Raw genomic sequence first — 27,594 nt, 5'->3', positions numbered from 1 at the left:
GACGTTGCATGACGTAGTACTGCCAAGTCCCTATAGAGACTTTTCGTTTGGGGGAGGAGCTAAGATACCGCCATATTGGTGGGTTCATTGCATAAGGAAAGCTGAAACCCACCTACCAATATGGCTGCCTAAACCGTGTGGTAGGACTTAGAAGGGTGTGACGTACTACGCAGTGAAATCTCTCTATTGACTACGCTCGGTTAGTTTTGCGGGAATTCCATCTATACCTATTTACTTTGTACTAAGCCTTTGACAGCGCCTCACCAGGCCTCCCTCGCTTTACCTCAAATCTATGACCTACCTCACTCACTTCATGACAAGCTCCAGTTTGTAACCAGGGATTAACAAACTTATGGTGAACATATCTTATGAACTTCAATTTATGCCTGCAGACTTATCAGGAAACATTCTGTATTTATTTAGCAACCGTATTACGCCATATTTTCATGTAAGAATTAAATGCATTCATTGGGAGGTCACAAGCCATTGCAGGGCGCTGTAACTTTGATTTGCAACTAAATATATAATATTGCTATACGCTATATTGGAATTGTAAAGGAAAGGCCAACCAAAACCTACCGTCGTCTCTCGGGAGTCTCTGCATTGAATTTATAACAGGAAACGCATTCGTATATTGATATCAACTTAACTTGGCACCATTATGAAACTCTAAAGGGACTCGCTTATCACCCAGACATCAATGCCAATTTCATGTTGACGTTCTCCCCCCCCCCCCTCGCATTGGGTTCCAGTTGAAATCCATAATTTATTTGCAGTGGGTAATTCGGGGGACCCTTTATATAAATTGTCATCGCTTTGAGAATTTAACCGGGTCACCTTGCATTGGGGTACGTGGTAAGACGGGCTAAGGATATGGTATTTGCAGTAGTGACGACTGACATTGTGTTGGATTGGGGGTGAAACCGTTACAACACCGCCACTTGATTAACGATTTTGAATTCGATTAAAGTGGAATTTAGATTGAGTTCCAAATGGCGTTAAGGGCCCCATTATAACTCTTGCACGGGACACTCCACGTTTTATAATACAGCGTGGGAATTTTTTTAGAAGAACGTTTTGAAACTAATTTAGGGTTGGACCTAATGCGTTCTATTTTTAGGGTTTTAAAGTTAAGACTAATCGAATTATACCCTTAAAAATTATTTTCTATGTTTTTGCTATTTTGCTTAATTACTCGGGCCCTGATTGTTGTAACTCCAAGTATTTAGTATCCTTGGATTGGGAAGAAATAGGGCTATGACATACTCAAAGGATTTTCTCGTATCTCTTATAGAACCAGAGTTAAAAGGTGTCGTGTAAATAAGGCCCATGTTAATCCTATGGAGAGGACGTTATTGAACATTTTGACTAATTACTCTAGCCCTAATTGTTGTAAACCTCAAGTATTTAGTATCCTTGGATTGGGAAGAAATAGAGCTATGACATACTCAAAGGACTACCCTGTATCTCTTATAGAACTAGAGCTTATGAGCCTCGAAAGTTGCATTCCCAAAAAAAGCCATGTTAATCCTATGGAGAGGACGACTTCCCAGTATCTCTTATAGAACCAAGTTACTACGAGCCTCCAAAGTTACTTGCCAAAAAAATCCTTAATTTTAAGGGATAGCTTAGAGGAAAAAGTATCCATTTACAAGCCCCCATTAAAGTTGAAATTGGAAGTACAGGGTTAAAACTTTTAGCAATGCAACACCAGCCAGGATCAGTTAGTCGGTCTGTTTTACTTTTGGAGTACTTGTTATAGTTTGTTTCGAAATGCGGCTGGCCAAGAATGCCAACAGAGAGCAATAAACATTGGGGGTGAAGGAGAGATTCGAGGATACTGGTTAGGAATTTGAACGTTCAATCCATGAATATAGCATCGAGTGTTGGCCAAGTATTTAGTATCTTTGGACTCAAAGGACTACCCTGTATCTTTGGAAGGCGGGGAAATAGGGCTATAACATACTCGAAGGACTTACCTGTATCTCTTATAGAACCAGAGTTAAAAGGTGTCGTGTAAATAATCCCATGTTAATCCTATGGAGATGACGTTTACGATCATTCTGCTTAATAACTCTGGCCCTGATTGTTGTAAACCCCAAGTATTTTGTATCCTTGATAAAAGAAGAAATAGACTTAAAGAAAAATTTACAATATTCATGTTAAAATGGGGGTATATTTTCTTGCAGTAAAGTCGGAGTCCGGGGGGGGGGGGGGTTAGTGAACGTGTTTGCACTGTTTATACGCTTACGGGTGAGAGGGTTTTTAACTTTACTTACCTATCCAAAATGATTCATCGGAACATTACCTGTTTTATGTTTCTTAGTTGTTGTTTTTTATTTGTCTTTTTCTCGTTTCCTTTCCCGCGCCCTTTTACACATTCCCGCCACGAAATCTAGAGTGATGAAGAGACTCGGGCACCTTTTTTAAACGCTTTTTCCAAGCTGACAAGGTTCTGAAAAATACCCCTGTGGTATAAGGCAGCATCCTATCAAAATAAGTCAGGGTGGGCCTACTGAAATTGATATTTATGTATGTCCGTAACGACAAGGATTTTACACGGAGGGTAAAATCGTTATTAGCGCCATCTATTAATTAATTTACTTGAGCAGAAATGCACTCGGAACGTGTTTTTCTTTTTGTTATTAAATTTGTAATTATAAAACTCAAATCTAACCCCAAAAACCCATATTACAGGAATGTTTTTTTTTCCTCATATAGCCGCCATTTTCCAAGATGGCCGTTGAATCAAAAAATATTTCGTATTGCCTGTTTAACTACTTAATAGTGACGTCCCTACAAATTTTCAGCCTTCTGGGTAAGGTTTAATAGTTCAATTTTTAAAAGTTTGAGAAGTACTTGTGCTCTTCAGAGGGAAACCTTGTTTTTAATTTAATTTTTTTTATGCAAAAATTATTAATCTCTTGTCTGAAAATGGAGCAAAAACAAATTGAGATCGATTTTATAGCGTTTTTTTTTTTTTTTTTTTTTTTTTGGATAAACGTTTCACGTATACTTGAACACGTTCGGAGTGTTTTAGGTCTACAAAGTTTTTAACAAGTTTTTTGAACGTAACATATTATGTAAGGGATCTAAAAAATACACACAATACCCTTCTTTTAATTTTCTTTATATTAAATTTTGATATAGTGTGCTAGTACATTGTTGTCATCGTAGCGAATAATTGGATAGAGATAGATGTGAAATTTAATATATCGATTATTGGAAATATGTATCGGCGTAATTTAATTAAATGTATCTAATTAATTTAAAGTATTGGTATTAGAATTGAAGGTATAATACAATACAAAATCAATCGATATTTGAATTTTTTGATGGGAATCGATATTTTTTGGTTTTCCCTAATGTAATATATACATATAAAAATAAGGTTCGCATACGTCATTGTTACATTATAACGTGACCTATTTTGACCCTAATCTTTCAATCTGCCAAAAAAAAACCCAAGTACTCACTTAACATTATTAAATCTGTTTTATATAAATCCAGACAACGTCTAAACTATTTTGTTTTATTTCTTTTTTATTACCGAATGATTTTTCCCATCGTATTTAAATAATAACTCTTAACTTAGACAAAACAAAATTTTAACCTACATAGTTGCAATGAAAACAAGCGTATGTATGGGTTTTATGGATGAAAACTATCCATCAATGTCGTTCGAATAAACCTTTTCCTAGGACACAGTTTCCCAGGGATTTACAACAGGCCGAGGGGTCGGGTATTATAAAATCAATAAGTGATATCTAGTTTTCTAGGGAGAAGGTATAAATTCATTCATCCACATTTCCAGCTTTATCTCCAGTCCAAACTAAGGTCCGGAGTTAATCCCCGCCTCTAAATTAGAACCAGCATCTCATTGGTTCTTGAAAACTCACGTCAGCGCGACGCGAATGACAACGAAAATTACGTATTTTCCGACTGAGGAGAGGAGAGGCGAAATAGCCCGGCCTCCTTTTACGTCCCCCCTTGTATTTTGAAACGGGGACTGGGACCATGGCGCGCGAACACTTAGGCATCTTATACCTTCTCCCGGACCCTAATAAGCTAGATATCACTTCTTGGTAAAATATATGGTTATGTTTTGAGAGAAATATAAATATACTGTATATTTTTTAAAATTTATATAGTTTTTGACGACGCCCTTACTACCACTAAAATAAACTGTTATCCCCTCTTATTTTTAAAATTTTAGAAAGTAGGGTTAACTTTCCTACCCCTTTAAACTGGGCATTTGCCCACTAACTATAATCCTCAATGAAAGGGCACCCCGAACGAAAGCCGCTCCAGTTCTAACCTTTTTTTTTTAGCCTGGGACTATCTTTTGAGTTAAGCCTTTTATACGGTTTATTCAGTGGACTGTGATAGTGTAACAATAGACTTTTAGCTTAGTAACGTAAAGTAACGTTTCCCCCGCCGTTTTCCTATCATTTTGATTGAACCCCATCCCTAATCCATCATTTATTCTTTATTGAATGGTTTCGCAAGGATTTTTGTTGCTAAGATTGGGATACATACGTTAAGCCTTTTCCTCCTCCCTTGTATGATTTTATAGAGTGCATATTAAGACTGTGATATACTGTATAAATGTAATGGTTAACACAATAATTATAACATAAGTTCATTAGATTTAGATATGTTCCATAAGTTTGTTACTGGTTTCAAACTGGAGCTTGGCATGAAGTGAGAGAGGTAGGTCATAGATTTGAGGTAAAGCGACGCTTGGTCAGGCGCTATATGTCAAAGGCTTAGTAATGCAGACTAAGTAGGAAGATGGAAGTCCTGCAAAATTAACCACAGAGTGTAGTCAATCAATTCTCGCTTGTCGTTCTCGAACTAGCTCGAGCTGTAAGTCTCTAGCATTACGAACTTGTATAGGTAGTGTTAGACTTACGGAAAATATCTTATTATAAAGACCTCATTGTGATTGGTCGACCAATGAATGTAGATATAAAGAAATCAACAGTGCTTTGAGTACGTCGGAAACCATACTGGGAATACGTTAACATCCTCAATGTCTAATTACCATTTGTTATTGGTTTCTCGACTATTATCTATTTTCAACCAAGAAGTTTATTAGGGAGAAGGTATAAGTTGCCTAAGTATTCGCGCGCCATAGTCCCAGTCCCCCTTTCAAAATACAAGGGGGGGAAGTAAAAGGAGGCCGGGCTTTTTCGCCTCTCCTCAGTAGGGAAATAGGTAATTTTCGTCATTCGCGTCGCGCTGACGTGAGTTTTCAAGAGCCAATGAGAATTGCTGGTTGTAATTTAGAGGCGGGGATTAACTCCGGACCTACGTTTGGATTGCAGATAAAGCTTTAAATGTGGCGAATTTATTATACCTTCTCCCAAGAAATCACTTCTTGTTTCAACGTAATATTTTAAAATTTAAGATGCACAGGATTTTCCTGTAAGCTCTTTTCCGCTTTACCAAATTATAAAGAAGGGGGAGATGGGGGGAACATAATTTAAATGGGGTTAGGGGTTAAAGTGTCAATCTAAGTAAAACCTTCTTCGCGCTTATACTTTGCGGTGCGAATTTTCCAGCGTTGGAAGTTCGTTCTCTTTTGGCAAATAAGATCCCCCACCCAACTTCGTATGAAAGATTTAATTCTCATGCTTGTCGAATTCGGTGCGGTACCAACTAGAACGAAAACTCTATGCGAGGGAAGCGAGAACAAGGGTTAGATGGTGCAGGAATAAATGAGCTTAATTAGGGTTAGGTCTATAAGATGCAACGTGGTATGAAGGCCTAAGGTCCTTAAGAGATCTTACTAGGCGAGCTCTCTTTGGATTGGAAGATTTTCTCCAACAGTTTGATGGACGTTTGCTTCAGGATGGGAAAGTAGGTTTAAGGGTTGGGATGTTTGGTAATGGGATTTTAAAACAAATTTAAAATACGCTTACCTATATATATATATATATATATATATATATACTTGAATTTTAAGAGGGTTGCCACAGGTCAGGGAAACCTGGAAAAGTTAGTACAGGGAATTTTAAGAATTTTAACAAAGTTGGAATCCTGTTCAAAGAAATTAGACACTTGGTTAGACATCAGTGGTTAATTAAGGACTTACTTTAATAATAAAGATGATTATAAAAAATTTAAAGTACTCTCTTGCACCTATGGTTGCAGCAAATCACAGCGATCTAATGTTGCGTTAAATTTCTTAATTTCTCTCCAATCAAAATATAACTTAGGAATTTTGAATACGTTTTAACCATTGTTCATTGTAGCTTAGATCATAGCGCGTGATCGAGTGGGCTATGCTCCTTAAATGTAACATACGCACGAGCCAATTTAAACGCATTAATGGCACGTGCACCTTCATCTAGCCACGCGCTTGCAGCTTTTCCCCACAACGTGAGCCTTTAATTGAATAAATTAGCGCGCTGGGGCTGAAATAGAGCAAAATTAAGGTTAATGCGCTACCCTTTTTTTATTATTATTATTATTATACCTCTGTTACAAACAACGTTACTTGACTACGGATATTTTTAATTCTATCGCTATTACTATAATGAGGTTTACTTAGACGTAGCTTTGACGTTACTGCCAACATACATCGTGCAAATAAACAGAAGAAATATGAGACACGGCCGGGAAGGTTTTTTTTTATTATTTTTTGTCTTAATTATTCCAGTGTTAATGAAAGTCCATAACTCGATGTGTATCTTAATACTTTCTTGGTTTTGGAATGGGTCGCTAAAAACAAGAAGCAATAATAGAGGGATTCGTTGAAGTATTATTGCTCATTGGCTTAATTTGAATCAACCAATTGCAAAAGTTTATTTTGACTCCATTATTACCTTAAATTATGAACTTCTATACCACCCTCGCGTTATATAAATACAAGGAGAACACAGCAAAAAGGCGCTAAAAGCAATACAGAACCCTTTGCGTGTCATCCTTAACCATACAGATGTAAAATTACGACTGGCAGTGTATGGCGTTAGTAACTTTCTTCTCTCATTGCAAAATCAGCAGTTTTTTTCGCGCCTGCCTTTTGTAAGAGAAGTATACTTAGTACTTGACGTCGTTAGGTTCGGAGTCATTTAGGAAAGGCGTTGACTTCCTCCCACCCACTAAATTCAAATAATTAACAATTCTATATTGTAAAAGACATTTTTCTCTGTGGTTTTTCTGTTATTTTGAATATGAACGGCCCTCATTTCCTGCTTCTTCTAGACGCGCGTGGCGTCATTCGAGAAATGTTTTCGCGGGTTTTTTTAGTCTTGGTAAAGAGGAATGTGTTGAAATTTAGGGTTAGGGAAATTTGATATTTGCATATTTATTGTCGAGTGAAATGTGTGTCAATGAGGTTTCGTTGTTTTTAATCTCGTGCCAAGTGCGCCCGTGAAATAGTTTTTATTAAAATTTTTCTTTTCTTTTTTTATTGAATTTTTATGTAAGTACTTAATTTGGTGTTTTTGTTCCATTTTTCACAGAAAATTGCAAATATGTGGTGGGAAACGTTATATTCCGAAGGCTGTTTAATTTAACTGGTAAGTTTAAGTTTAATTTTAATAATTTCTATAAAGTTCTATATTTTTTTTAACCTGTCCTATAATATTATCCTATAATTCCATGAAAGGTCCTAAAATATCCTATATTTTTGACTTAGTATTTATTTTTCGTTTGGTTTAGCATCAAATTTATCACAAATTTTAGCTCTTTTATCGAGGAATTTAAATTATTCGTTACTTTGAATTTGTCACTTTACAAATTGTAAATTTTCTTGTCGTAATGTAACTTGACACGAAACCTTTTTTGGAGAAAGGTCTTTTTAAACGCGTCAACCAAAAATGCCAATGAAAATAGAGTAACATTTCCCGTGACAAGGACCCTTCTGCCCCTCCCCCCACCGGTTGACATAGCTCAGGGGTTACCGTGATTTTGACCCCTAACTTTCTTTTCGTTCTTTGAGAGGTCATTCGTCTTGGAAAGGATGTTGTCGACCTGTCAGGTCAAGTCAATTGTCACCCCTTGACTCTCTATTTTCTCTCTCTCTGCCTTCCTTCTACCGCACTCAAACCTCCCCTGTTGTAAGTTGTTCCCAACTTGAAGTTCAGAATCCCCTAACTCTCCTTGGAATACCTTTTCTTGTTCTTAAGTACATACATGTTTCAAGTACCGAAGTTTGTCCTCCTTTTTCGAATCTACTGTACAAGAAGTTTCTGACCCCATATACTTACCTTTATGGGGACATTGTTACTAGGTGGGAATATTATTCAGGGATTTAAAGTTTAGGGTGACCCTAACCCTGAGTAGGACTGTTCACGAGCTCGAGCCAGCTCGGGCTCGTGACGAGCGAGCCGAGTTCGAGCCGAGCCGAGCCGCCACTTTTGCGGCTCGATTAATTAACGAGCGAGCTTTTTTATGGTCGAGCCGAGCCGACTCGCGAGCCGGCTCGCGAGCTTAGTCACTGATATAGTGCTTTCCTTTTAGTCTTTATTCTCTCCACCAATAGCGTTCCGTTGTATCTTTACATGAAATAAAGCGTGGGAAAAATCTCTCGTCTCTAACCTTGAGCATATTTTAAAGAGCGGGGTTTACTGAACCACTACATTCCTAATCATGGGATGGCATTTATAGTCATTCTCAAGTTTGACGTTAGTAGTAGCAATTTTTTTTAATCATGTATATGTTAATCGAGCCAGCTCGGCTCGGCTCGATCATTTTCGAGCCGAGCCGAGCTAGAGCCGAGCCAAGACCCAGCTCGGCTCGAGTCGAGCCGAGCCGCCGTTTTTTTGACTCGAGCCGAGCCGAGCTTTTAAAAAGCTCGCTCAGCTCGGCTCGTGAACAGTCCTAACCCTGAGTCTCGGTTTTAGTTGCGGAAAAATCGGTTAAAGGTCAGATAGAGGTCTTAAGTTGCGAATTGGTTTTTAATTATTTGAATTTGGGATTACAAAATATTAGCTTATCTCCGTCCGTGATTTTTTATATTTGTAACTGGTCATGCAAGATAACCTATAACCAACAATGGTACTAAAATTTGCCTTGAACAAGTTACGAAACGGGAAGAAGTACAGGTCATAGGTCACCATCTCTAACACACTTTTAATTCGTAAAGGACATTATAGTCCACGCGATGTAAATTTGTAACTGTCCATACAAGATAGCCTGACCAAGAATGGTACTAAATTTGTTGTAGAGGTGTAGGTCATAGGTCACCATCTCTAACACACTTTATAATTCATAAAGGACATTATAGTCCTCGCGAAGTCTGCACCTAGAGAGAACCAAACCAACACTAGGATAGTGTAGGTCATATTTGCGGTTAACTTCAAGAAACCAAACGGAAGTTGGTAAGGAAATTGGTGCGGTGGGGGAGTTGAGACGTACGTTTCAGTCCTGTCAATAGATAGTGAGATGGCGCTAGTACCTCCGTATCCTCCCTCGGCAGGAACCAGACAGGAAAAGAGTATAGATTCCATAGAGAAAGCTTGTCCAAATTTTCTCTTCCACTATATATACGACGACGAAAGGAAGAGCAAGACGATGAGCTAGAGAGAGTGAGTTTTCGGCGGTGTTCCGAGTTGATAAACGCTTTTTAAGAGAGCATCACCTGTCAGAAGCAACTTTTTACTTTCATCTCTCTCCCTCTCTTTCTCTCTTTTTTTGGTAGAGTAGTCCTGTCCTTTTCTCTTCTCTTCTCTCAAAAAGCAAGTCTTTAAGAAAAGGAGAGAGAGTGTCTTCCCAAGTCTTCTGTGTTTTTTGGAGGTTTTTTCTCTCCTATCCTTTCAACGGGATTTCGATTTCGGATTTCCAATCGTTTTTTGGAAGAACTTTTTTATTTTTTAGTTTTCGTTAACTCTTGTCGTTTCAATTAAAGTTTTAACTACCCTGTCCGTCTCTTTTTATAACGTTTTTGAAAAGGTTTTCTGTACTGGAAACTTTTAGGAATAGTTTACTATTTTTTTTTAAAGGGGGAAAGGGTGGTCCATTAGATTAGAATTGTAAATTATGTTGGTTGGTTGGCTGCTGAGTTTTTGAACCTTTTATTTTTTTTTGTAGAATGTAAAGGTTGGGGGTTAAAGGTAAATTAGGAGGAGGCTTTTTGGTTTTGGGAACGATTTTAAGCAATTTGGGGTTCATCCCCCCCATCTCGCGGGTCAGGGCGTGGTTCGTATAGACGAATGCTGTGTGGAAAACAAGACAGTTTCAAAAATTTCATGGGAAACCTGGAAAAGTTAGGGAATCTCAAAATAGACCTAAAAAGTCAGGAAATTAAGTTTGGTGACGTTTTAAAGTCCGCAGTTCTAGTGAGATCACGTTTGACTAGACACCAAAATTGGTCCTAATAATTTCGGGGAAAATCGTTAAAAAAGCCCTGAAAAAGTCAAGGAAGTTGAATCTGAAAATTTCGTGGCAACCCAACCCACGCTGTATAATATCTCTTATTTTTACTTCCGCTTCCTTAAACTTCTTTCCAATAGTTTTCAATTCGGATTACGGATTATTTAAATCCATCCAATTCTATTTCGATCATCCCAACTTAAACAAAACTATAGAAATAGCCAAAGTTTTCCCGCGTTATATCCCATATCCCTTGGTGAAAAACCCCCATAGGACATTTGGTCATGGTAGACGAGCTTTTCTATAATACTTATCGTCACCAATAGTGTCTCCCCGTATCATTCCTGGTGAAAAAAATTGAAGAGATGATACATACGTCAACGGGATTTTGGAAAAAATTCCCTTTCTCCCAATAGCTAGCTTCCCCAGTCTGCCTTTTACGATATTTCTGGATCCCCTTTCTTCTTATATATATTTGAATAAAATTGTCGAATCGGCTCAATTCAACTGGATTTATATTTGTAGACAGTCTCTGTATGGTACTTTTCCTTCCAAGTAGTCTGTAGGCAAAGGGGATTTTCCTTAGGAGTCCCTGGGACACACACACTTTCGATTGTACAGGGTTTTCCAAAAATGGAGGGTGGTAAGTCCGACGTCGGTACAGTGGGAAATCAATTTAGAGTCGAAGATCTATTTAACTTCTATGGTATTATTTTATATAAGGGACAACCCCTAAACAGGTTATAATTATTACAGTGTTCGAGGGATGACCCCTTAAATTTAATTAAATTTAATGGTAATGATTTCTAATTTGACTAAGGGGTCTTCCCTAAAGCACTCCAGTTATAATTATAACTTGTTAGGGTGTCTATAGAGAAATGAATGAATGAATGAATATTTATTTACTTATCACATACAGTGAATCCCTTTTGAAACAGGGAGGAGCAGTTAGGCTGCTCGCAAGTTTTGTTTTGTACATTTTAGAACTTTTTTTCATTATTATTATTATTATTATTATTATTATTATTATTATTATTAATATTAAACGGTTCAAATTTTAAGGCGCGGTGGTTGTGGCGGCAGGAAATTCGTATGTTACAAACAGAGAAACCAACACTCAGGAGCCAAGAGACGGCTATTGGAGTATTCTTCCTCGCGTTAACCAAGAAGCAACACCAAGCGAAATTCACTACAAGTGATAGGCTAACCTACTCGTACTGCCTCTAGCGGAGCTTCTTGGCGAGAGGGAGGATACCCCAATGGTGGTCTCTGTTTGTAATAAAAGAATTTATCCCTTGAGACAAAATAATATCGTAAATAGATTTCGACTCCAAAATTGATTTTCCATAGAAAGATCCATTCTTTACTTTGGTTCTATAATTTCCCTCCCTTTTTTGAAACACCCTGTGTAACATAGCTCAGTGGATACCGCGCCAAGGGCATCTCATCCTGGATTAAGGTGCATCCCTAGAATTGAACTTCAAATAGATGAAAGGGGGGAGAAGAAGAGAAGCAACCGAACCCTCTTTGCATCGAAATAACCGTTTTTATATTGCTTTTTTATCCAATGCAGTTTAGGCTTAGCTTACTGCTGCTTATTCCACGCATTTTGTTGAACTCGAAGAAAATACTCTTTGTTTTTCCCCAATGTTTGTTTGTTTCTGTCTTCCTTTTCTCTGATAATTTTATTGGAAAAATACAAAGGATTTTGCGTTTTATAAGAAGACTGTTATACAACAGGGAAAACGTGAAATAAACCTTTTCGGAAAAGGGGGGAGGGCCTTGTATCGTATGGTTTTTTAGGGTTAAGACTTAATATAAGAACGGTATGTGGATGCAAAGACCTTAAACAGATACTTTGGACTAGAATTTTTCCTTATTTTTTAATCGAAAGAGGGTATAAAATAATGAATATGTCAATTGGAAACATGTTTATATCTACAATATTAAAGGAGATACAAAAAGCAATTAAGTTTCCGTAATGATCCATGGACACTACGCGTTAGGCTTGGAGTACTTTTGGACGAATCCGTCAGGTGGTACTAGGGCGTCCCAGTACTTCACAGAAAATCCTATCTTTTTGAACCTGTCCTATATTATCCTATAATTTCATGAAAGGTCCTATAATATCCTATACTTTTGACTTAGTTTGGGAAGTTTTCGTATAGTTCAGCATCAAATTTATCAAAATTTAGTTATCTCTTTTATCGAGATCACATTTGACTAGACATCGAAATAGCAGGGTTTGCTCAGGATTTTTAATATTTTATTTTTTAATTAAGTTCCTATTTTCAAAGTAAAATCCAATTTGTTATTTTTTTTCCAGATTTTTCTGCATAATTTATGCCAAAATAGTATGATACATATGATCATAGTTTTTATTCCCATATTTTCCTATAAAACCACATTTTATCTCCTATATGAAATCCTATAATTCCGAATTAAAAAAATTCCGATTTTTCCCTACAAGTGATTTAAATCTTTGACTGGGCTCCATTCCATACTTGATCTTAACATTGTCTCGGTTATATTTTGACTACGTGCAACTACGATGAAACGCTCATTACTTAAATTAAAACAAAAAAGGCTGACGGGGCACGTGCATTAGCATTTTTATTGAAAGTAATTAACCAACCGAACCGTGATTACAGAAAGAAGAAAGAACAAAAAAAAAACCTCTTCATCCTCTATTAATTTTAAGGGTGAAAGATAATAACGCTTTTAAAGATACGTGGTTTTTACCTTTCAATCTTTCACGGAATTAATTTTAATCCTTCAGGGGTATAGGTATACCAACCAACTTAGGATGGAGTGAAAAAAATCTAGATTGTAAACACTAGAGATTTTTTTTTTTTTTTGGTGATCGCATTCGCTAGCTTGAATATGAGGTCATTCTTTTTGTAGGAGATGAGATGGCTTATGGATATAATCTATGATACAAAGGACCTGGATGTTCCATGTTTTATAAAAAGGGGAGGGGGATTATGGGACCGAAGTGTAATGGGAAGGGTCAATTTTGAGGAATTTGAAAATGCAACTTATCTGACAGATTTTGCCTAATAAGGATCATGCTAAACAAGTTAGGAACGTTCAAGTGTTTTAGGAATGGTCCCTTAATTGAATTATTTTAGCATTATCGCTTACTTACTTAATTAATTAAATTTAAGGGGGTCAACCAATTATGTCCAGTAAGTGACATAGTAAACGAGTTAAAAACATTGGAGTGTTTTACGGATAACCCCTTAATTGAATTAAATTAGCATTATCGCTTAGTTCCTTACTTCAATTCAAGGGGATCATCCAATTATGCCCAATAAGTGACATAATAAACGAGTAAGGAAGATTGAAGTGTTTTACGGATAACCCCCTTTATTGAATTAAATTAGCATTATCGCTTAGTTTCTTACTTCAATTCAAGGGGATCATCCCTTTATAGGGCAATTTAATAAAAATAATTTTCTTGGAACATTTTAAACAAAAAATCGCCGCCTACCATTTATTTATTTATTTTGAAAACCCTGAGCTACGAATGTTTCTTAATTTCTTTGCGCTAAACCATCTTCTCTATAGTAACCACTATAACCATAGCTCGTGCGTGCTATGGACAAAATTATAATTCCTAATTTCTGCTTGGCCCTGTTTTATGCTGATTAGGGAACTCATAGATGCCAATCATTTAAAAGGTTGCCCCCCCTTCCCCCTCTGTACTCTACATCCCCCCTATCCTTCTATTAGTAGTAGTTATAAAGGAGAATTTTCTTCGTCACGCCCAAACCATCGAGTGTTATTTCCCGCTCTCTCTTCACAAAATGGGGCCAAAAGCAGCAACGCGCGCGCCAATCTTAATTAAATAAAACTTTTCGCGGTATACTTGTAGTATAGTATGTACAGGGTGTTTCTGATAAGTCTGCATCCATAAATTAAGGGGGATATTCTTTGGGAAATCAATTTTGTGTCGAAAATGTATAACTTCTATCTATTTCATTTTGATTGTCCTAAGGGACACTGTTTTTAAGTTATGATTTTAAGAGTGTTTTAGGGATGACCCCTTAATTAAATTAGAAATCATTGTCTTAATCAGTTTCCTAATTAATTAAATTTAAGGGGTCATCCGTAAAATTAATACTCTGGGTGCAATATCTTAACTCGAAAACAGTGTCCCTTAGGGCAACAAAATGTCATAGATAGAAGTTACTTACATTTTCGACTAAAAATTGATTTCCAAAGAATTAACATCCACCTTAATTTATGGATGCAGACTTATCAGAAACACACTGTATATATATATATACTTGAACACTATATATGTTTATTATATTTTTGATTGACGGGATGTAATAATTAAGGACTTGTTTCCAAGTCTCCTTATATCGAACATTTTCCCAAAAATTTTGAAACTATGTTTGAAATCATAATTTTGTTTTGACAGAATTTTTACGCCGTAAGCGGTTTTCAAATTATAGTTATTAAAAACACGAAGATGCCATGGAAATTTAACCAATAACAATTGATGCCATTTTTACGAAATTTAATTTTTGTGTCAGAACTGTGGTATCTAGTAAAATGTCAAATGATAGATAGAAAAGTATTTACTTTTGAGTATGTGATGACCAGGGATAGATTTAATTTTAGAAGTAGGAATGGAGAACAGAGTAATAGAGAGTTTAAGCATCCCCTAAACGCGTACGTGTAGCTACCTTCCACAGTGCATTAGACCAATGCATTGTCAAAGGTGGCTACACGTACGCGTATAGGGGATGCTTAAACTCTCTAATGTGGGCGCACGTCAAAGTCCCGGACCCCCTTCCACGAAACGGAGGGGGTATGAAAGAAGAGGCGGGTCATAGCGACAGAGGTAAAAAGGAATTACGTATTTTTCGCCGTCCCCGTCAGCAACGTCATCAAAACGTAGTTTAGTGAGCCAATAAGATAATTTATAAACTTTTCGTTACGTGTTCGAGGGAGGGGTTCTATACTGGGCTATTAATCGGACTGAAGTAAATACTAACCGTTCGTCATTCCTACTTTTAAAATTAAATCTATCCCTGTAAAGATAAAATTGGTTAACTTTAGTTGGGGAAAACCCATGGAATAGTTATATAATTTTAAAAGAAAAAAATCTGTGACCACAGGTACACTGTTAAACTTTCTACCAAAACCTTGGTATTAGTTTTTAAGTTTTATTTTCCAGGCCCCCAAAAAAAAAAGAAAAAAAAATGTAGTTTTTGGTTAAAATCGCGAAGGCGAACTCTCAGTTATCCGATTACGTTTATTTATTCAAATTATATGCAGATTTGCCATCTCTAGAGAGATTCAAGCCGGGAGAACCGTTTCGATAAAAACTTTCAACCTCGTTTCCCCCCCCCCAACAATCCCCCCTCCTTTTCACAAAAAGATTACTAACCAATTTCTTAGGGTTAGCTAGCTATATAGGCCTGCCTGCTTTGTACTGCAGTACTAGCCTTAAGGCTATGGATCCCAGTCCTTGGTCCCACGCAGTACTTAAGACTTTCTATCGGAATCCCTTTCTAGAACTACGTAGGTAACGAGATGGTAGCACCTGTGTACCGAGCTGCAAAAGGCTTAACACTTTTCGTGGGAGGGGGGGGCTGACTGGGGTTACCCGTAAACAAGCTTTTAATGACGTCAGCTAAACACCCCGTGGCACGGTGTGCCCCAACCCCATACACCCCCAAGCGCTTATAGTGTGTGTCCCGTTCGCTTGCTACTAGCTCTCGCATTTCCATATTAATGCATCGTTTTCTTTGGGATGCTTCCTGGATACTAGCTAGCTAGCTAGGCCTTGGTCTGTGGCATCGACCCGTTTCCCCTTGCCTTTCTTTATGTCTGTGGGTATCTTTAAGGAGGGCCAGGCATTTTCTTACTTACCCAACACCGTCCGTGAATAGCGACTGGGAACAGATGTTCCTTTGCTGGGATATAGTATGGTTGGTTGGTAACCCTTTCGTAATAACCTTAGTTGTTAAGCCTTGGTGATATTATATTGGTTTGTGTTTCTTTCTGCTGGTGCGGGACCAGGGTTTTGTAGTTCAGACGAGTTCGTACACAAAATTGCATTTGGTGAATTAGTTGTATTATACAATTTTTACAGTTATTATAAGCTTTGTTTAGGATTTTACTTGTTTATTTACAAGTTTTATTTATTTTTGTAAATACATGTTTTTTTTTACTGCAATCATGGGTTGCCTTGCACTCTTGCCTCGATCCGCAACAAGCCTAAGGAAAGAAAAAAAGGAGGAGGGGAAGGGCTATCAATAAGGAAACGTTAAGGGAAAGAGAGGAAGACCTATCAGATGATCCATTACCACTAGAAAGCAAAACCCCCTATTTTTTCTTTTGTCCTGGGATATTTTTTATATTGAAAGTTCATACCATTTTAAGAATACCACGGAAGTCACGTTAGATAAGGCTTGATTGTCACTGTGATTTCTATAGAAGATTCGGAGCGGGATGGATCATAGATGGATAGGAGTTTGGTTGCCTAGCAACGCCACTCTTTTTCTTTCTAACTGGCATTTTTCAGAGTGCTCCCGCCATTTATTCGCGCGATTTCTCTCTCTCTCTCTCTCTCTCTCTCTCTCTCAGTCGCGCGCGCTCTTTTCCTCAATAAGAAAATTGGCGCCCTATTCTATTCACGAGGCTTATAGCGTGCGGGAGCTGGGCGAGCGCGTGCTCCCAATTTCCCGCCTTTTTTTCTTTTTCTTCTCCTCTCTTGTTTCTAACTTTTTCGCTTCTTTCCCGCCGTTTTTGGAGGAGCGCGCGCGGATGTGTAAAGAATATATCCCGTGTGTGTGTGTGCGAGTCACACCACACCGCACCACCATTTTTTCATCCTTTTTATCCATCTTTCCAGCATCCTTATCCCCGTTTGCTCTTGCGCTTCCTTGCGACGTTTCTCCGTATACCTTCCTTGTTTTTTTCAATGTAACCTACATTTCGGTTTGAATACAGGTGGTTAAGATTAAGATTATTAATATCTCAGTTCAGTTCAGTTAATCAATTTTAAAGATATTTTATAAAGCCTATATACAAAGTTTTAATTTCTTCTTAGATACAAGAGATGGGTGTCTTTTTCCCTTCTTATTTCATCCGGGATTTAGTATGTGTTATATAAAAGTAACTTATTATAAAATTCCGGTAACTGGGTCATCCATAAAGATTAAAATTTTAAGTAGCTTCTTTTTAAGTTTTAGCAGCCTGTATTGTATGTAGGAAAAAGAACCTTTTTGGGAATTCCCTACAGATGGTGGTGTAAAGTTTCTTCACGCGCCATTATACACGAGAATGCCGACGACGCTAGGCTAGAGTCTCGAGACAAAATAAAAAGGCGCCAAAAAAAAATATTTGCGGGAAAAGACTGTAGAACCCGCTTTTTATTTCTTTAAAATATGCATAGGAAAGTTTAAAAGGGAAATTTAAAAAAAAAATAAAAATAAATAAAAAGAAAATTCAATTTTGGGTCTTTGGTGTCCCCATACTAAATATAATCTTATACAGGGTGTTTCTGAAAAGTCCATCACAAATTAAGGGGCGTGTTTATGGGACCAAACTGAGCGGAAAGTACCAAAGAACATGGGGTCTACAACATTTAGTTTCGGAGATATGGCCCCCCAAACATTTGCCCCAAAAACGAGAAAATATCCCAAAATGTGGAGTAAGGGTTATTGCCATTACCCAACTTGTTTCGAAGTCATAGACAATTTCAATAGCCTTGAATTTGAGAAACACTACTGTAACTTTAGATAGCAGAAGGGTATAAATGGGTAGAAGTACGCGTACGGCGGTAATGTAAAGCTAATGCCAAGTGTCATAGTGTTTTAAGATTTCTCAGCACCCAGTAAAATGGTGGACCTCAACCTAGAGGGCAAGAAGTCCCAGAGGCCGTAGAAGACGAAGTCCTTACTATTTTCGAGGACGAACCAGAAGCAAGTACCCGCCAGGTGAGTAAGCGATTAGGCGTTGGTCACGTGCTCGTGTGGAAAATCCTCAAAAGTCACCAGTTTCATTCTTACCATTTTCAAAAGGTTCAAGGTTTGAATTCCGCGGACTACCCACGACGCATTGATAAACGCCATTGATTTCCCGCGTAGTCTGTTAGTCACAGACGAAGCTAATTTTTCGCAAGATGGTATTATTAACCTCCATAATAAGCATCAATGGCCCCAAAGAAACCCTCACGCAACGCTCGTTAAATCTCACCAAGTACAATTTAGTTTAAACGTGTGGTGCGGTATTGTAGGTGACAATTTAATTGGATCTTATTTTCTACAGCCCAGGTTAAACGGTGAGGCGTACCTACAATTCTTACAAGACGTTTTACCGGAATTACTTGACGACGTGCCCTTAGGTTTGGTGCGCAGAATGTAGTTCATGCATGACGGTGCACCACCACATTTCAGTCTCGCTGTCCGAGCTCACCTTAACGCGCCGTTCTCTTTTCGGTGGATAGGTCGAGGTGGACCCGTGAAATGGCCTGCTCGATCACCCGACCTTAACCCGTGCGATTTCTACCTTTGGGGCCACTTGAAGGACATAGTTTATCAGAGTGAAGTACCTGATGTGGAAGAGCTTCGTCGACGAATCGTTAATGCCTGTCAAACTATTCGCGATACTCCAGGCATTTTGCAACGTGTTAGGGAATCGTTTGTAAGGCGTGTTCAAGTTTGCCTTAACGCGGGTGGTGAACACTTTGAACAATTCTTGTAGTAGTTATTTGTTACAGATTAAGAATGAAAAACTAATAAAAAATACATTTACATTGGGATCGTATCATGGCGTTTTCTCTGTGACACATCAAACACTAACGTAATGAACAAACTCAACCTTCAATCGCAACCATTTTACTGGGTGCTGAGAAATGTTAAAACACTATGACACTTGGTATTAGTTTAACATTACCGCCGTACGCGTACTTCTACCCATTTATACCCTTCTGCTATCTAAAGTTACATTAGTGTTTCTCAAATTCAAGGCTATTGAAATTCTCTATGACTTCGAAACAAGTTGGGTAATGGCAATAACCCTTACTCCACATTTTGGGATATTTTTTCGTTTTTGGGGCAAATGTTTGGGGGGCCATATCTCCGAAACTAAATGTTGTAGACCCCATGTTCTTTGATACGTTTCACTCAGTTTGGTCCAATAATCACGCTCCTTAATTTGTGATGGACCTTTCAAAAACACCCTGTATATTTTAATAATATTGTAGCATGAAAAATATCCTATAGCGTGATTTGATTCGTTTAGAGATCCTTGCGTATTTTCAAAGTATAGTTTTTACAAAAGAGTTATTAGATTTAAATAAATAATTAATTGGATATTTTTCGAAGCTAGATTATTTTCAAGGATGACTTAAATTGATTAGGAACCATTTACTTCCGCCTCGGAAATGGGAAACTAGGAAGATTTTTCATCGGAAAAATTCCCCATCGTATTTAATAAATGACAACGTTACTTGCCACCACGGTTTAAGGCGGGGTGAATCTTTTTAACAACGTTTTATCAGTAACCGGTTAAGATAGTTTCGTGTCATCCGTAATTGAGAAGAATCGCCATTGGAAATAAGAGAAACTCTTTAACTCCCCCATTTCATCTCTCCTGAATTTCTCTGTTCCACTAATTTGAATTAATGAGGACAAAGGTATAGGGCAGCAATTAGCGATTTTATTTGAGTGATCTTCCACCCCCTAATAAATCTATATTAACTCTAATAACTTGAACAAATCGTAGCGTTTACTCCCCCTAAAGACAAATTCCAAAATTTTTATTTCATTGTCAATCTTGGATGGGTTCATTTTCGCAGTGTTTTATGTAAGGTTTTAAGATATGCCAAGGCTGCAAAGTGACAAGGCTTAATTTAAAAGGGGAACTAAACCTGATGACCTAACTCATTTATTTTGGTTTTTAAAGGTATAGTTATTAAAAAAAATTAATATCTTAAATTAGAGGTTTTTGTTCGCCTTTACAATGATGGTAGATTTTTTGGAATAGTAATGGGGACATTCTACACGAAGGACTTACATGTATCGCTTATAGAACAGTAGGTTATGACCCTCCAAAGATACTTACCAAAAAAACCCATGTTAAGCAAATAGTTTTTATAAAATCATTTTTCATTTTTCTTTACAGATGTATTTCGATATTTAATTCGTTGTCAATAATTAATTTCAACCATCATGAATCGCTTACGTGGTTCGCCGTCCATTATCGTATTCCTCTTCTACTTCGCTTGTCTTTGGACGTCCGTCGTCTGCATTTGTCCGTCAAAATGTAATTGCGATGACGAGAACCTAACGGTCAATTGCAGCGACGCCGAACTGACCGTCGTCCCCATCACCTTGAACCCGGTTTTACGTCGATTTCATTTGCAAAATAACCAAATTAAACACATCAAGTCTTCGTTCGGGGTGTACCATAATCTTCAGTACTTGGATGTCTCGCGTAATCAATTGGTAAACGTTGATTTGGGTGCTTTCGTTCACCAAAGGTATCTCACAGTCTTGTTGATGGGGATGAACACCATTTCGTCGTTGCAGAATGACACCTTCAAGGGATTGTCTTCATTAGAGGTCAGTTGTAATTATCATTGTTCTTGTTTGCGTTTAATTTGCAAGCTTGCTTCCTTGCGAGTTTTTTTTTCCCCAATTGCATTTTGCTCTTGAAAATTATTGTTAATTTGATTAAAGGTGTTTCTGCTTAGTTTGGCTAATGGTTTTGTAGTGGTAATCACCTTTTATGGTACTATGCTAACTACTTTAGTGCGGTGCATGTGTTGTGGGTAAAATTCTGAAACTGTAGTTCAATACGCGCTTGGGTGTTTTTGAAGTTATTTTATTTAGATGTATTGCTTAAGTTCTTTGCTTAGCCTTGGCACCTTGCACTGTTTAAAACCAAGCTGCAATCAAAACTGTTGTTATAACCACGCCAAACAGGTTCTACACCTAAATGCCAACCAGCTCGAGGAGCTTGATAATGGCGTCTTTTCGCCATTATCCAAATTGGAAACGTTGGACTTATCCCATAACCGTATCTATCAACTAGCAGACGACGCGTTCGTAGGCCTAACCAGCTTGAAAACTTTACTTTTGCGCGATAATAGAATACGTACTGTTCCATCGGTGTCCCTCGCGCGTGTGCCAACAGTTTTAAAACTAGACTTGGGTGTTAACCCTCTTAGCGAAATACCAACGGAAGCGCTCTCCGTTACCAGAGACTTGGAATCGTTAGATTTAGATCAGTGTAACCTTGAGAATTTGGATAAAGGTTCGTTCAAAGGCTTAGCCTCGTTACTAACCCTAAAACTAAGTGACAATAAGTTAACCAGCGTTCCCAGTGAAGCCCTTTCGGACACAAGTCGGTTGGAGGAATTGGCGATTGGTCAAAATCAGTTCGTTGAAATTGGCGCGGATTCCTTTGCCGGGTTGAAGTACCTCAAAAACTTGGAGGTACGCGGTTGTCGCACATTAACAGCGGTACGACGCGGAGCGTTTATGTCGAACCCTAACCTAGAAACCGTGGTCTTCGAACTGAATCCCGATTTGCGGTACTTGGAAAGCGGTACATTCGATGGTTTACCCAATTTAAAAGTTGTTAGTCTTCGCGCCAATGGTTTGGAACATTTGGAACACAATCTCTTACCCTGGGACGAATTGGAACTCTTGGACGTCAGAGATAACCCTTTAGTTTGTAATTGTAGCTTAATGTGGTTACGCAACTTCCTGTTGAAGATTAATTCGAGTAATTCAATGGGTACTTCCGCTTACGAAACATCCTCTTACAAAGTTCCCGTTGAGGAACAAAGCAAGGTGCATTGCCAAAACCCGGAACATTTACGGGGTCAATTGGTCTCCGATTTGACCGTTCACGACTTTGATTGCGATACGAATTTCACGAAAAGTGGCGTCATCATCGGTGTCGTTGTCGGGGTCACTTTGATCGTGGTCATAGGTTTAGCGGTGACCGCTTTGTATTTTCGTGAAAAAATCGCAGGGGTTTTGAAAACCAAGTGGAACGGGAACCGGAAGGAACCCCAATACCAGAAAACGTACGGTGAAGAGGAAAATAATATTTTACAAGCTGCTCAACATCCATTGAAAAATACACCTGTAACAGAGTTGTGATACCGGAACTAGCATCAATTTATTTCCGCTTTATTTGAAACTTAGGTTAAACAAGATTAACTTTATAAAGTTATCCACGTTTACTATACCCTTAAAGCTTAATATCTCTCTACATTCTTCGTTAAAATAAATATTAATTAATTTCGTTTAATTTTAAATTTTACGAAAAACCTTTTAAAAGTAAGAAATCGACATTCCATTTTAACCCTAAAAAACAGAAAATCCTACATTAATGTAAAAATGTATAGAAGGTTTCCTACTGTTAAATTAGTAGGAAAACTTCCAGATGTATATCTAAGCAGACAACGTGTATTTAAGCATTAAGTCACGTGTTTAAAATGTAATTTGGGAGTCAAACTGTATAGTAAATTCCTATTCGAGAGCCTTAATTGAAAAGTTAAATAATATTTTATCTAAATATGACGTTCAAACTTGAATTTGTTTTTCTACACTTACGCTGTTTTTCTAGTCCATAATTTGTTGGAGTTACGACAGTTTGACACCCTAAGATACCTATTACTTAAAGATACGTTACTTTTACCCCAAATTATTCCAAAATCGTTCCCACCCTCGGTTGCAAAACCAATTAACTCCAATAAAGGAGTTAAAACGTTTTGCAATGCGAAGAAATCAACCAACCAACCATATGTTGTGTATAATATTGTATAAAATGCTTAGCAACGTCGTAGGTTAAGTACGACGTCTTTAAAAAGTTTCTATATTAAAATCTTATTGAGCTAATAGACATGACGTAACCATTTAAAAATCTATAGTTAATGAATATTATGATAATTATTCTTAAGTCATTCCTTAATTAAATTTAATTTCCTCTCTTTAAATACGTAAGTTTAATTTTAATATTCTATATTTTTTTGAAACCTTTCTATAATTACAAAAGTGTAAAAAGCAAAAAAAGAAGTCATGTTTTTAATATGTCTGTGATATTTCAATGTTTATTACCATTATTATTTTTTAGTAATTTAGTTAGCATTTTCAGAATTTTAACCAACAATACACGCACCGCTTTCGTTAAGGTTAAAATGTGAACCAATATGTTAATTAACTATTCCGGTAATTTCACAGTTATAGCACTTAATTTTTTATTATTATTTGGCGCTATTATATTTTCTAAATCTTGTATAATCATAATCCAAGGAAAAAAATATTAAATATTGAAGGATTTGTTCCAAAAATGAGCAGCATTGTTGATAGATGTCGCCTTAGCCAAAAGGATAAAGCGGGAGAAAATTTTCAGTTTCCGCGCCAACCTGAAAGTCACGTGGCACGATGCAACTCACGTGCGCGGGCCGGGGGGGGGGGAGACGTAGGCCGTCTCGGGCCGTCCGTCTTTTAGAAAGCAAGGCGATGTTAGGCCCAATAGGGACTTGGCAGTACTACGTCATTCAACGTCAGACTACCTTTCACTAGCGCTAAAAAATATACCAGGAGGAGGAGCTTGTATAGCTTTGCTTCTGTTAAAAAACATACCATAATGGCGCTGGGGGCGGAGTTAAGCCCGAATTGCCAAGTCCCTATTTAACAGAGTTTGTATTTACGGTTTTTGAAAGTTTTAATTCAATTTGAGGTTGAATAATGGTATTTTGAAGTGAAAATTAGTTAATTAACAGTTAAATGAATAGAAATTACACCAAAATCGTTGAAAAACGTGTAAGTTTTCTATCTGTAGGCCTCAGCTATTGTAAAATAATTTTAATGAGAGTAGTCACGTTTTTGACGAAATTTTTTTATCGACGCCATTTTATGTCCGCAGTTTCACCCTCGTGCCAATGCCAACTACATATTCTCTCGTTATAGATGGCGTTGCTCGTACTAATTAAGGCTTTTGTAATTAGTTTCTAATTTTTATTTAATTTTAATCAGGAAATTTGGAATGAAGTCAACCCTGGACAACGAAATTGGTAAGTAATTCCGAAGTTTAAACATTTATCGGAGGGATAGGGTACCGAGGTCATAAATACGTCACCAAGTAAATACGTTTGCCTACCTTCAACTATAGGCCTATGAAGGAATTTGGTAAAATTTAGGGAAACTTCTACCGTATCATAATTCATGCCACCCAAACTTTGTAAATTAGCTAAAACAACGATCACGCACGTGTTAATCTCGCGCCAAATTTCCCTATACACTTTCCCGCCATACTAATATTTTAGGCGCGAAGTTGTGGTGGTAATATCCATATACATCTTTGACCGTACGCTAACCCTAACGGCTTTGCAACAACGGTGTTATGTGTTGTGGCGGTGGTGAAACCATGAGAGGCTGCTGCTTTGGTGGGGATAAATCCTTCATCAGAGGCTAATTAAGCAATCGGTTCTCGCTTGATAAAGTATCTAATACTTAATCCTCGTCCCGCGAAACTTCCCAAATTGACGCGATTAAAGCCGCCCAACCAGAATGATCGTCTCTAGTCTAACCCTAACCCCTTTAAATCCCCCGTTGATAAGACCATCCCCTCCCCCAACCCCCCTGTTATCCTACGCTTTAGAACCCGCAATTTTATCTACTAGACCAAGGCTTAGCTGTACCGAATAGACCAAATAAGGTTGGTTTTTTTTTTACTTTTAGTAAGTAACCATGCGAACGAACCACTTTGGGTGGGACGGGTTGGGGTTGAGGTCGTTTTTTTTTATAGAGATAATAAGAAGAGACACAATAGCCGCCGTGAGTGAGATACGCGGGGACATATCCCTGGGACTTAGACAAAGTCTATGGGTAGCTCAGGCTGTTATTAAAAACCCTTAAAAGAATAAGATATAGTGGGGGAACTTCTCTACGTCTTTTTTGCTTGTTTATTGTTGATTAGGGACTCCCCTTTAAAACCTAAAGGCAGTTCAGGAGAACTCGTGGGTTTTTTGTGGCGCCAGAATACCTTAAGTAACGAATTAGGGTTATTGGTGGGTAAGGGACCGTCCATAAATTACTAACACGGGGTTGGCATAGGTGATTGGGAACTCTTGCGTATTTTGATATTTTCTCTATGGAACATTCCATTAATTCAAGGAGAGGGGCGGTAGATCACCTTCTTGGGTTATTTCTTTGCGCCAAGATGCACCGCTAGAGGGCAATGCGAGTCGACTAGCCTCCCTCCACGTGGTGTTTCCTCTTGGTTGACGACAGGGAGATGGCGCCTTTCTGTTGGTTTCTCTGTAAATAATTAGTTGAATGGTCTATTACCATACTGGAATTCCTTCTTATAACCTACACGTGAAAACCTTTCAAATTGAAAGATACGACGTTTTTGTTCTAGTAAATTGTACTTGTCGCTTTCACCTAAACTTAAAAGACAGTAATGTCTTCTTATATAAAGAGAGCATTAACTCGGTTTGTCCTTCGGGGCTGGATGCCTTCACTTTTAATTCCTCCACTAAGAAAAAAATTGTAGCGCCATATACTTCGCTCCTTTTCTGTACGTACAGTTTTCTTCAAGTGTCTGCTTTAGATAAAGAATCAACTCGGGGTCTCTTTTTTTTTAGAAAAGTAGAAGGAAGAAATCGCTTAAAAAATCCTCGAAGAAGGGAAAGGCCTAGCAATTTTGTTTTATTTTTTTTATTATTCATCTCCCTGTATACTTTCGCTATTAAACTTGAAGACTGGCTCCTAACACCACCCATCTCAAGCTGTTTAAAATAAAAAATACCGTAGCTTTACAGGCTTAAGTACCACCAAGGAAATTAGTAGATCAGATTGTTGCGTATTTCGTCTACAGATTGAATTATTATTTTTAATTCCGTTTTCCCATTGGTTGCTAGCAATCTGTATGTAACCATGGAGTGATATTTAATTAGACATAGATCTATGCATTTAATGAAATTTTAATTCTTTATTCAAGAAAAATACTCCTTATAAAGTATCATCAGGGATAGATTTAATTTTAGAAGTAGGAATGGAGAACAGAGTAATCTGGGCGCGCTTCAAAGTCCTGGATCCCCTTACCCGGGAAGGGAGGGTATGAAAGAAGAGGCGGGTCATTGCGACAGAGGTAAAAGGAATTACGTATATTTCGCCGTCCCCATCAGCAACGTCATCAAAACGTAGTTTAAGTCAGCCAATAAAATAATTTAAACGTTTCGTTACGTGTTGGAGGGAGGGGCTCTATACTGGGCTATGAGTCGGATTGAAGTAAATACTAACCGTAAATACTCCATTCCTACTTCTAAAATTAAATCTATCCCTGGTATCATGCAAAGGCTTACGTAGAAAAATTAGTTTATACCATCTCATCTACGAAATAGGAAGAAGCAAACTATCCCTAGGCCTAAATAGTCTTAGCGCTAGCTAGCTGCATCTTGTCTCAAAGGCCTATAATATTATTTTTTTATATATTAAATCCTTTTTTAAGTAAGAAGATCGAAGACTCACTGGGGTTTTTTGATCTAAAAGTTTTCTACCGCGCAGTATAAGAATTAAGTGCTATTTCGTGTCCTTCCTCTAACAAGGTTTTCCTTCTCTTCCTCTCCTCTTCCTTCCTTCTTCCTTACCTTTGGGATTCTTAAGGAAGGGCCGAGGTTATTCCTCAGGGTATGGCAACAAGTAAATGAAATATTAAAGCGGTAATCAGGCCCACTCCCCTCCCTCGTCTAGCTAGAGTTTGCAGGCCAAATAAAGCAAAAAGAAAACGTGTGTGAGAGAGTTAGAGAGGCAACGCGGTTTTCGGAATTCTCTTCCTCTGAAATGCCGAAAAAGGGGGGCATCAAGAGATTAATTTTAATATATTAAGATCCTGATTTTCTTACCGTTTGTTTTTACTCTTGCTTTCTTAAAGAGCTACCTTAAACCTTAAGAGCCTGTTTGCCTTTTTTTTTCGTTAATTTGAAAATGGTTTTTTTATTTCATTTTAAATTTTTTCTCTTTTATCGAATTTTCGATTTGGATTATTTCTAAGAGAATTATTTTTAGTACATATCAAAATAAGGTTGCTTAATTAGTTATTTATTGGGTTAGATACCCGGCGTTGTCCGTGGTGTTTAAGTGACTAGAAAGCATGGGATTAATTTCCTGTCTATGTAGACACTTGTTAGTCTTTGGCTGGGGCAAAGGTTGGGCTAGGGGTCCCCGAACCCAACGTTGATGAAGTGAAATAATGAACCTTTCTCCGGTGTACCGTGTTAGT

General features: G+C 37.7%; 1 protein-coding gene and 1 long non-coding RNA gene across 3 annotated transcripts in view; both read left to right on the top strand.

Annotated features, from left to right (window-relative positions):
* Window positions 1–23,659, top strand: part of LOC149676717 (uncharacterized) — a 105,227-nt gene extending 81,568 nt beyond the window's left edge. For both annotated transcript variants that reach the window (XM_089838350.1, XM_089838351.1), the window contains exons 4-6: window positions 7,473–7,529; window positions 20,473–20,912; window positions 21,276–23,659. In XM_089838350.1, coding sequence (XP_089694476.1) covers window positions 20,520–20,912; window positions 21,276–22,463 — 1,581 coding nt within the window. In that variant the 5' untranslated portion in view covers window positions 7,473–7,529; window positions 20,473–20,519 and the 3' untranslated portion in view covers window positions 22,464–23,659. The remainder of the gene's footprint in view (window positions 1–7,472; window positions 7,530–20,472; window positions 20,913–21,275) is intronic.
* Window positions 23,660–23,996: 337 nt separating this feature from the next.
* LOC149676715 (uncharacterized) overlaps window positions 23,997–27,594 on the top strand; it is a 205,208-nt gene continuing 201,610 nt past the window's right edge. The window contains exons 1-2 of the long non-coding RNA XR_016366518.1: window positions 23,997–24,131; window positions 24,345–24,382. This is a non-coding gene — a long non-coding RNA (uncharacterized LOC149676715). The remainder of the gene's footprint in view (window positions 24,132–24,344; window positions 24,383–27,594) is intronic.

This window comes from Phalangium opilio, unplaced genomic scaffold (assembly GCF_054372755.1).
Source record: "Phalangium opilio isolate 3A_F unplaced genomic scaffold, DU_Popi_V2 ptg000045l_1, whole genome shotgun sequence".
In the NCBI taxonomy this organism is placed as follows: domain Eukaryota; kingdom Metazoa; phylum Arthropoda; class Arachnida; order Opiliones; family Phalangiidae; genus Phalangium; species Phalangium opilio.
Note: the sequence above shows the minus strand (reverse complement) of the source record. Positions and strands in the feature narration are given on the sequence as shown.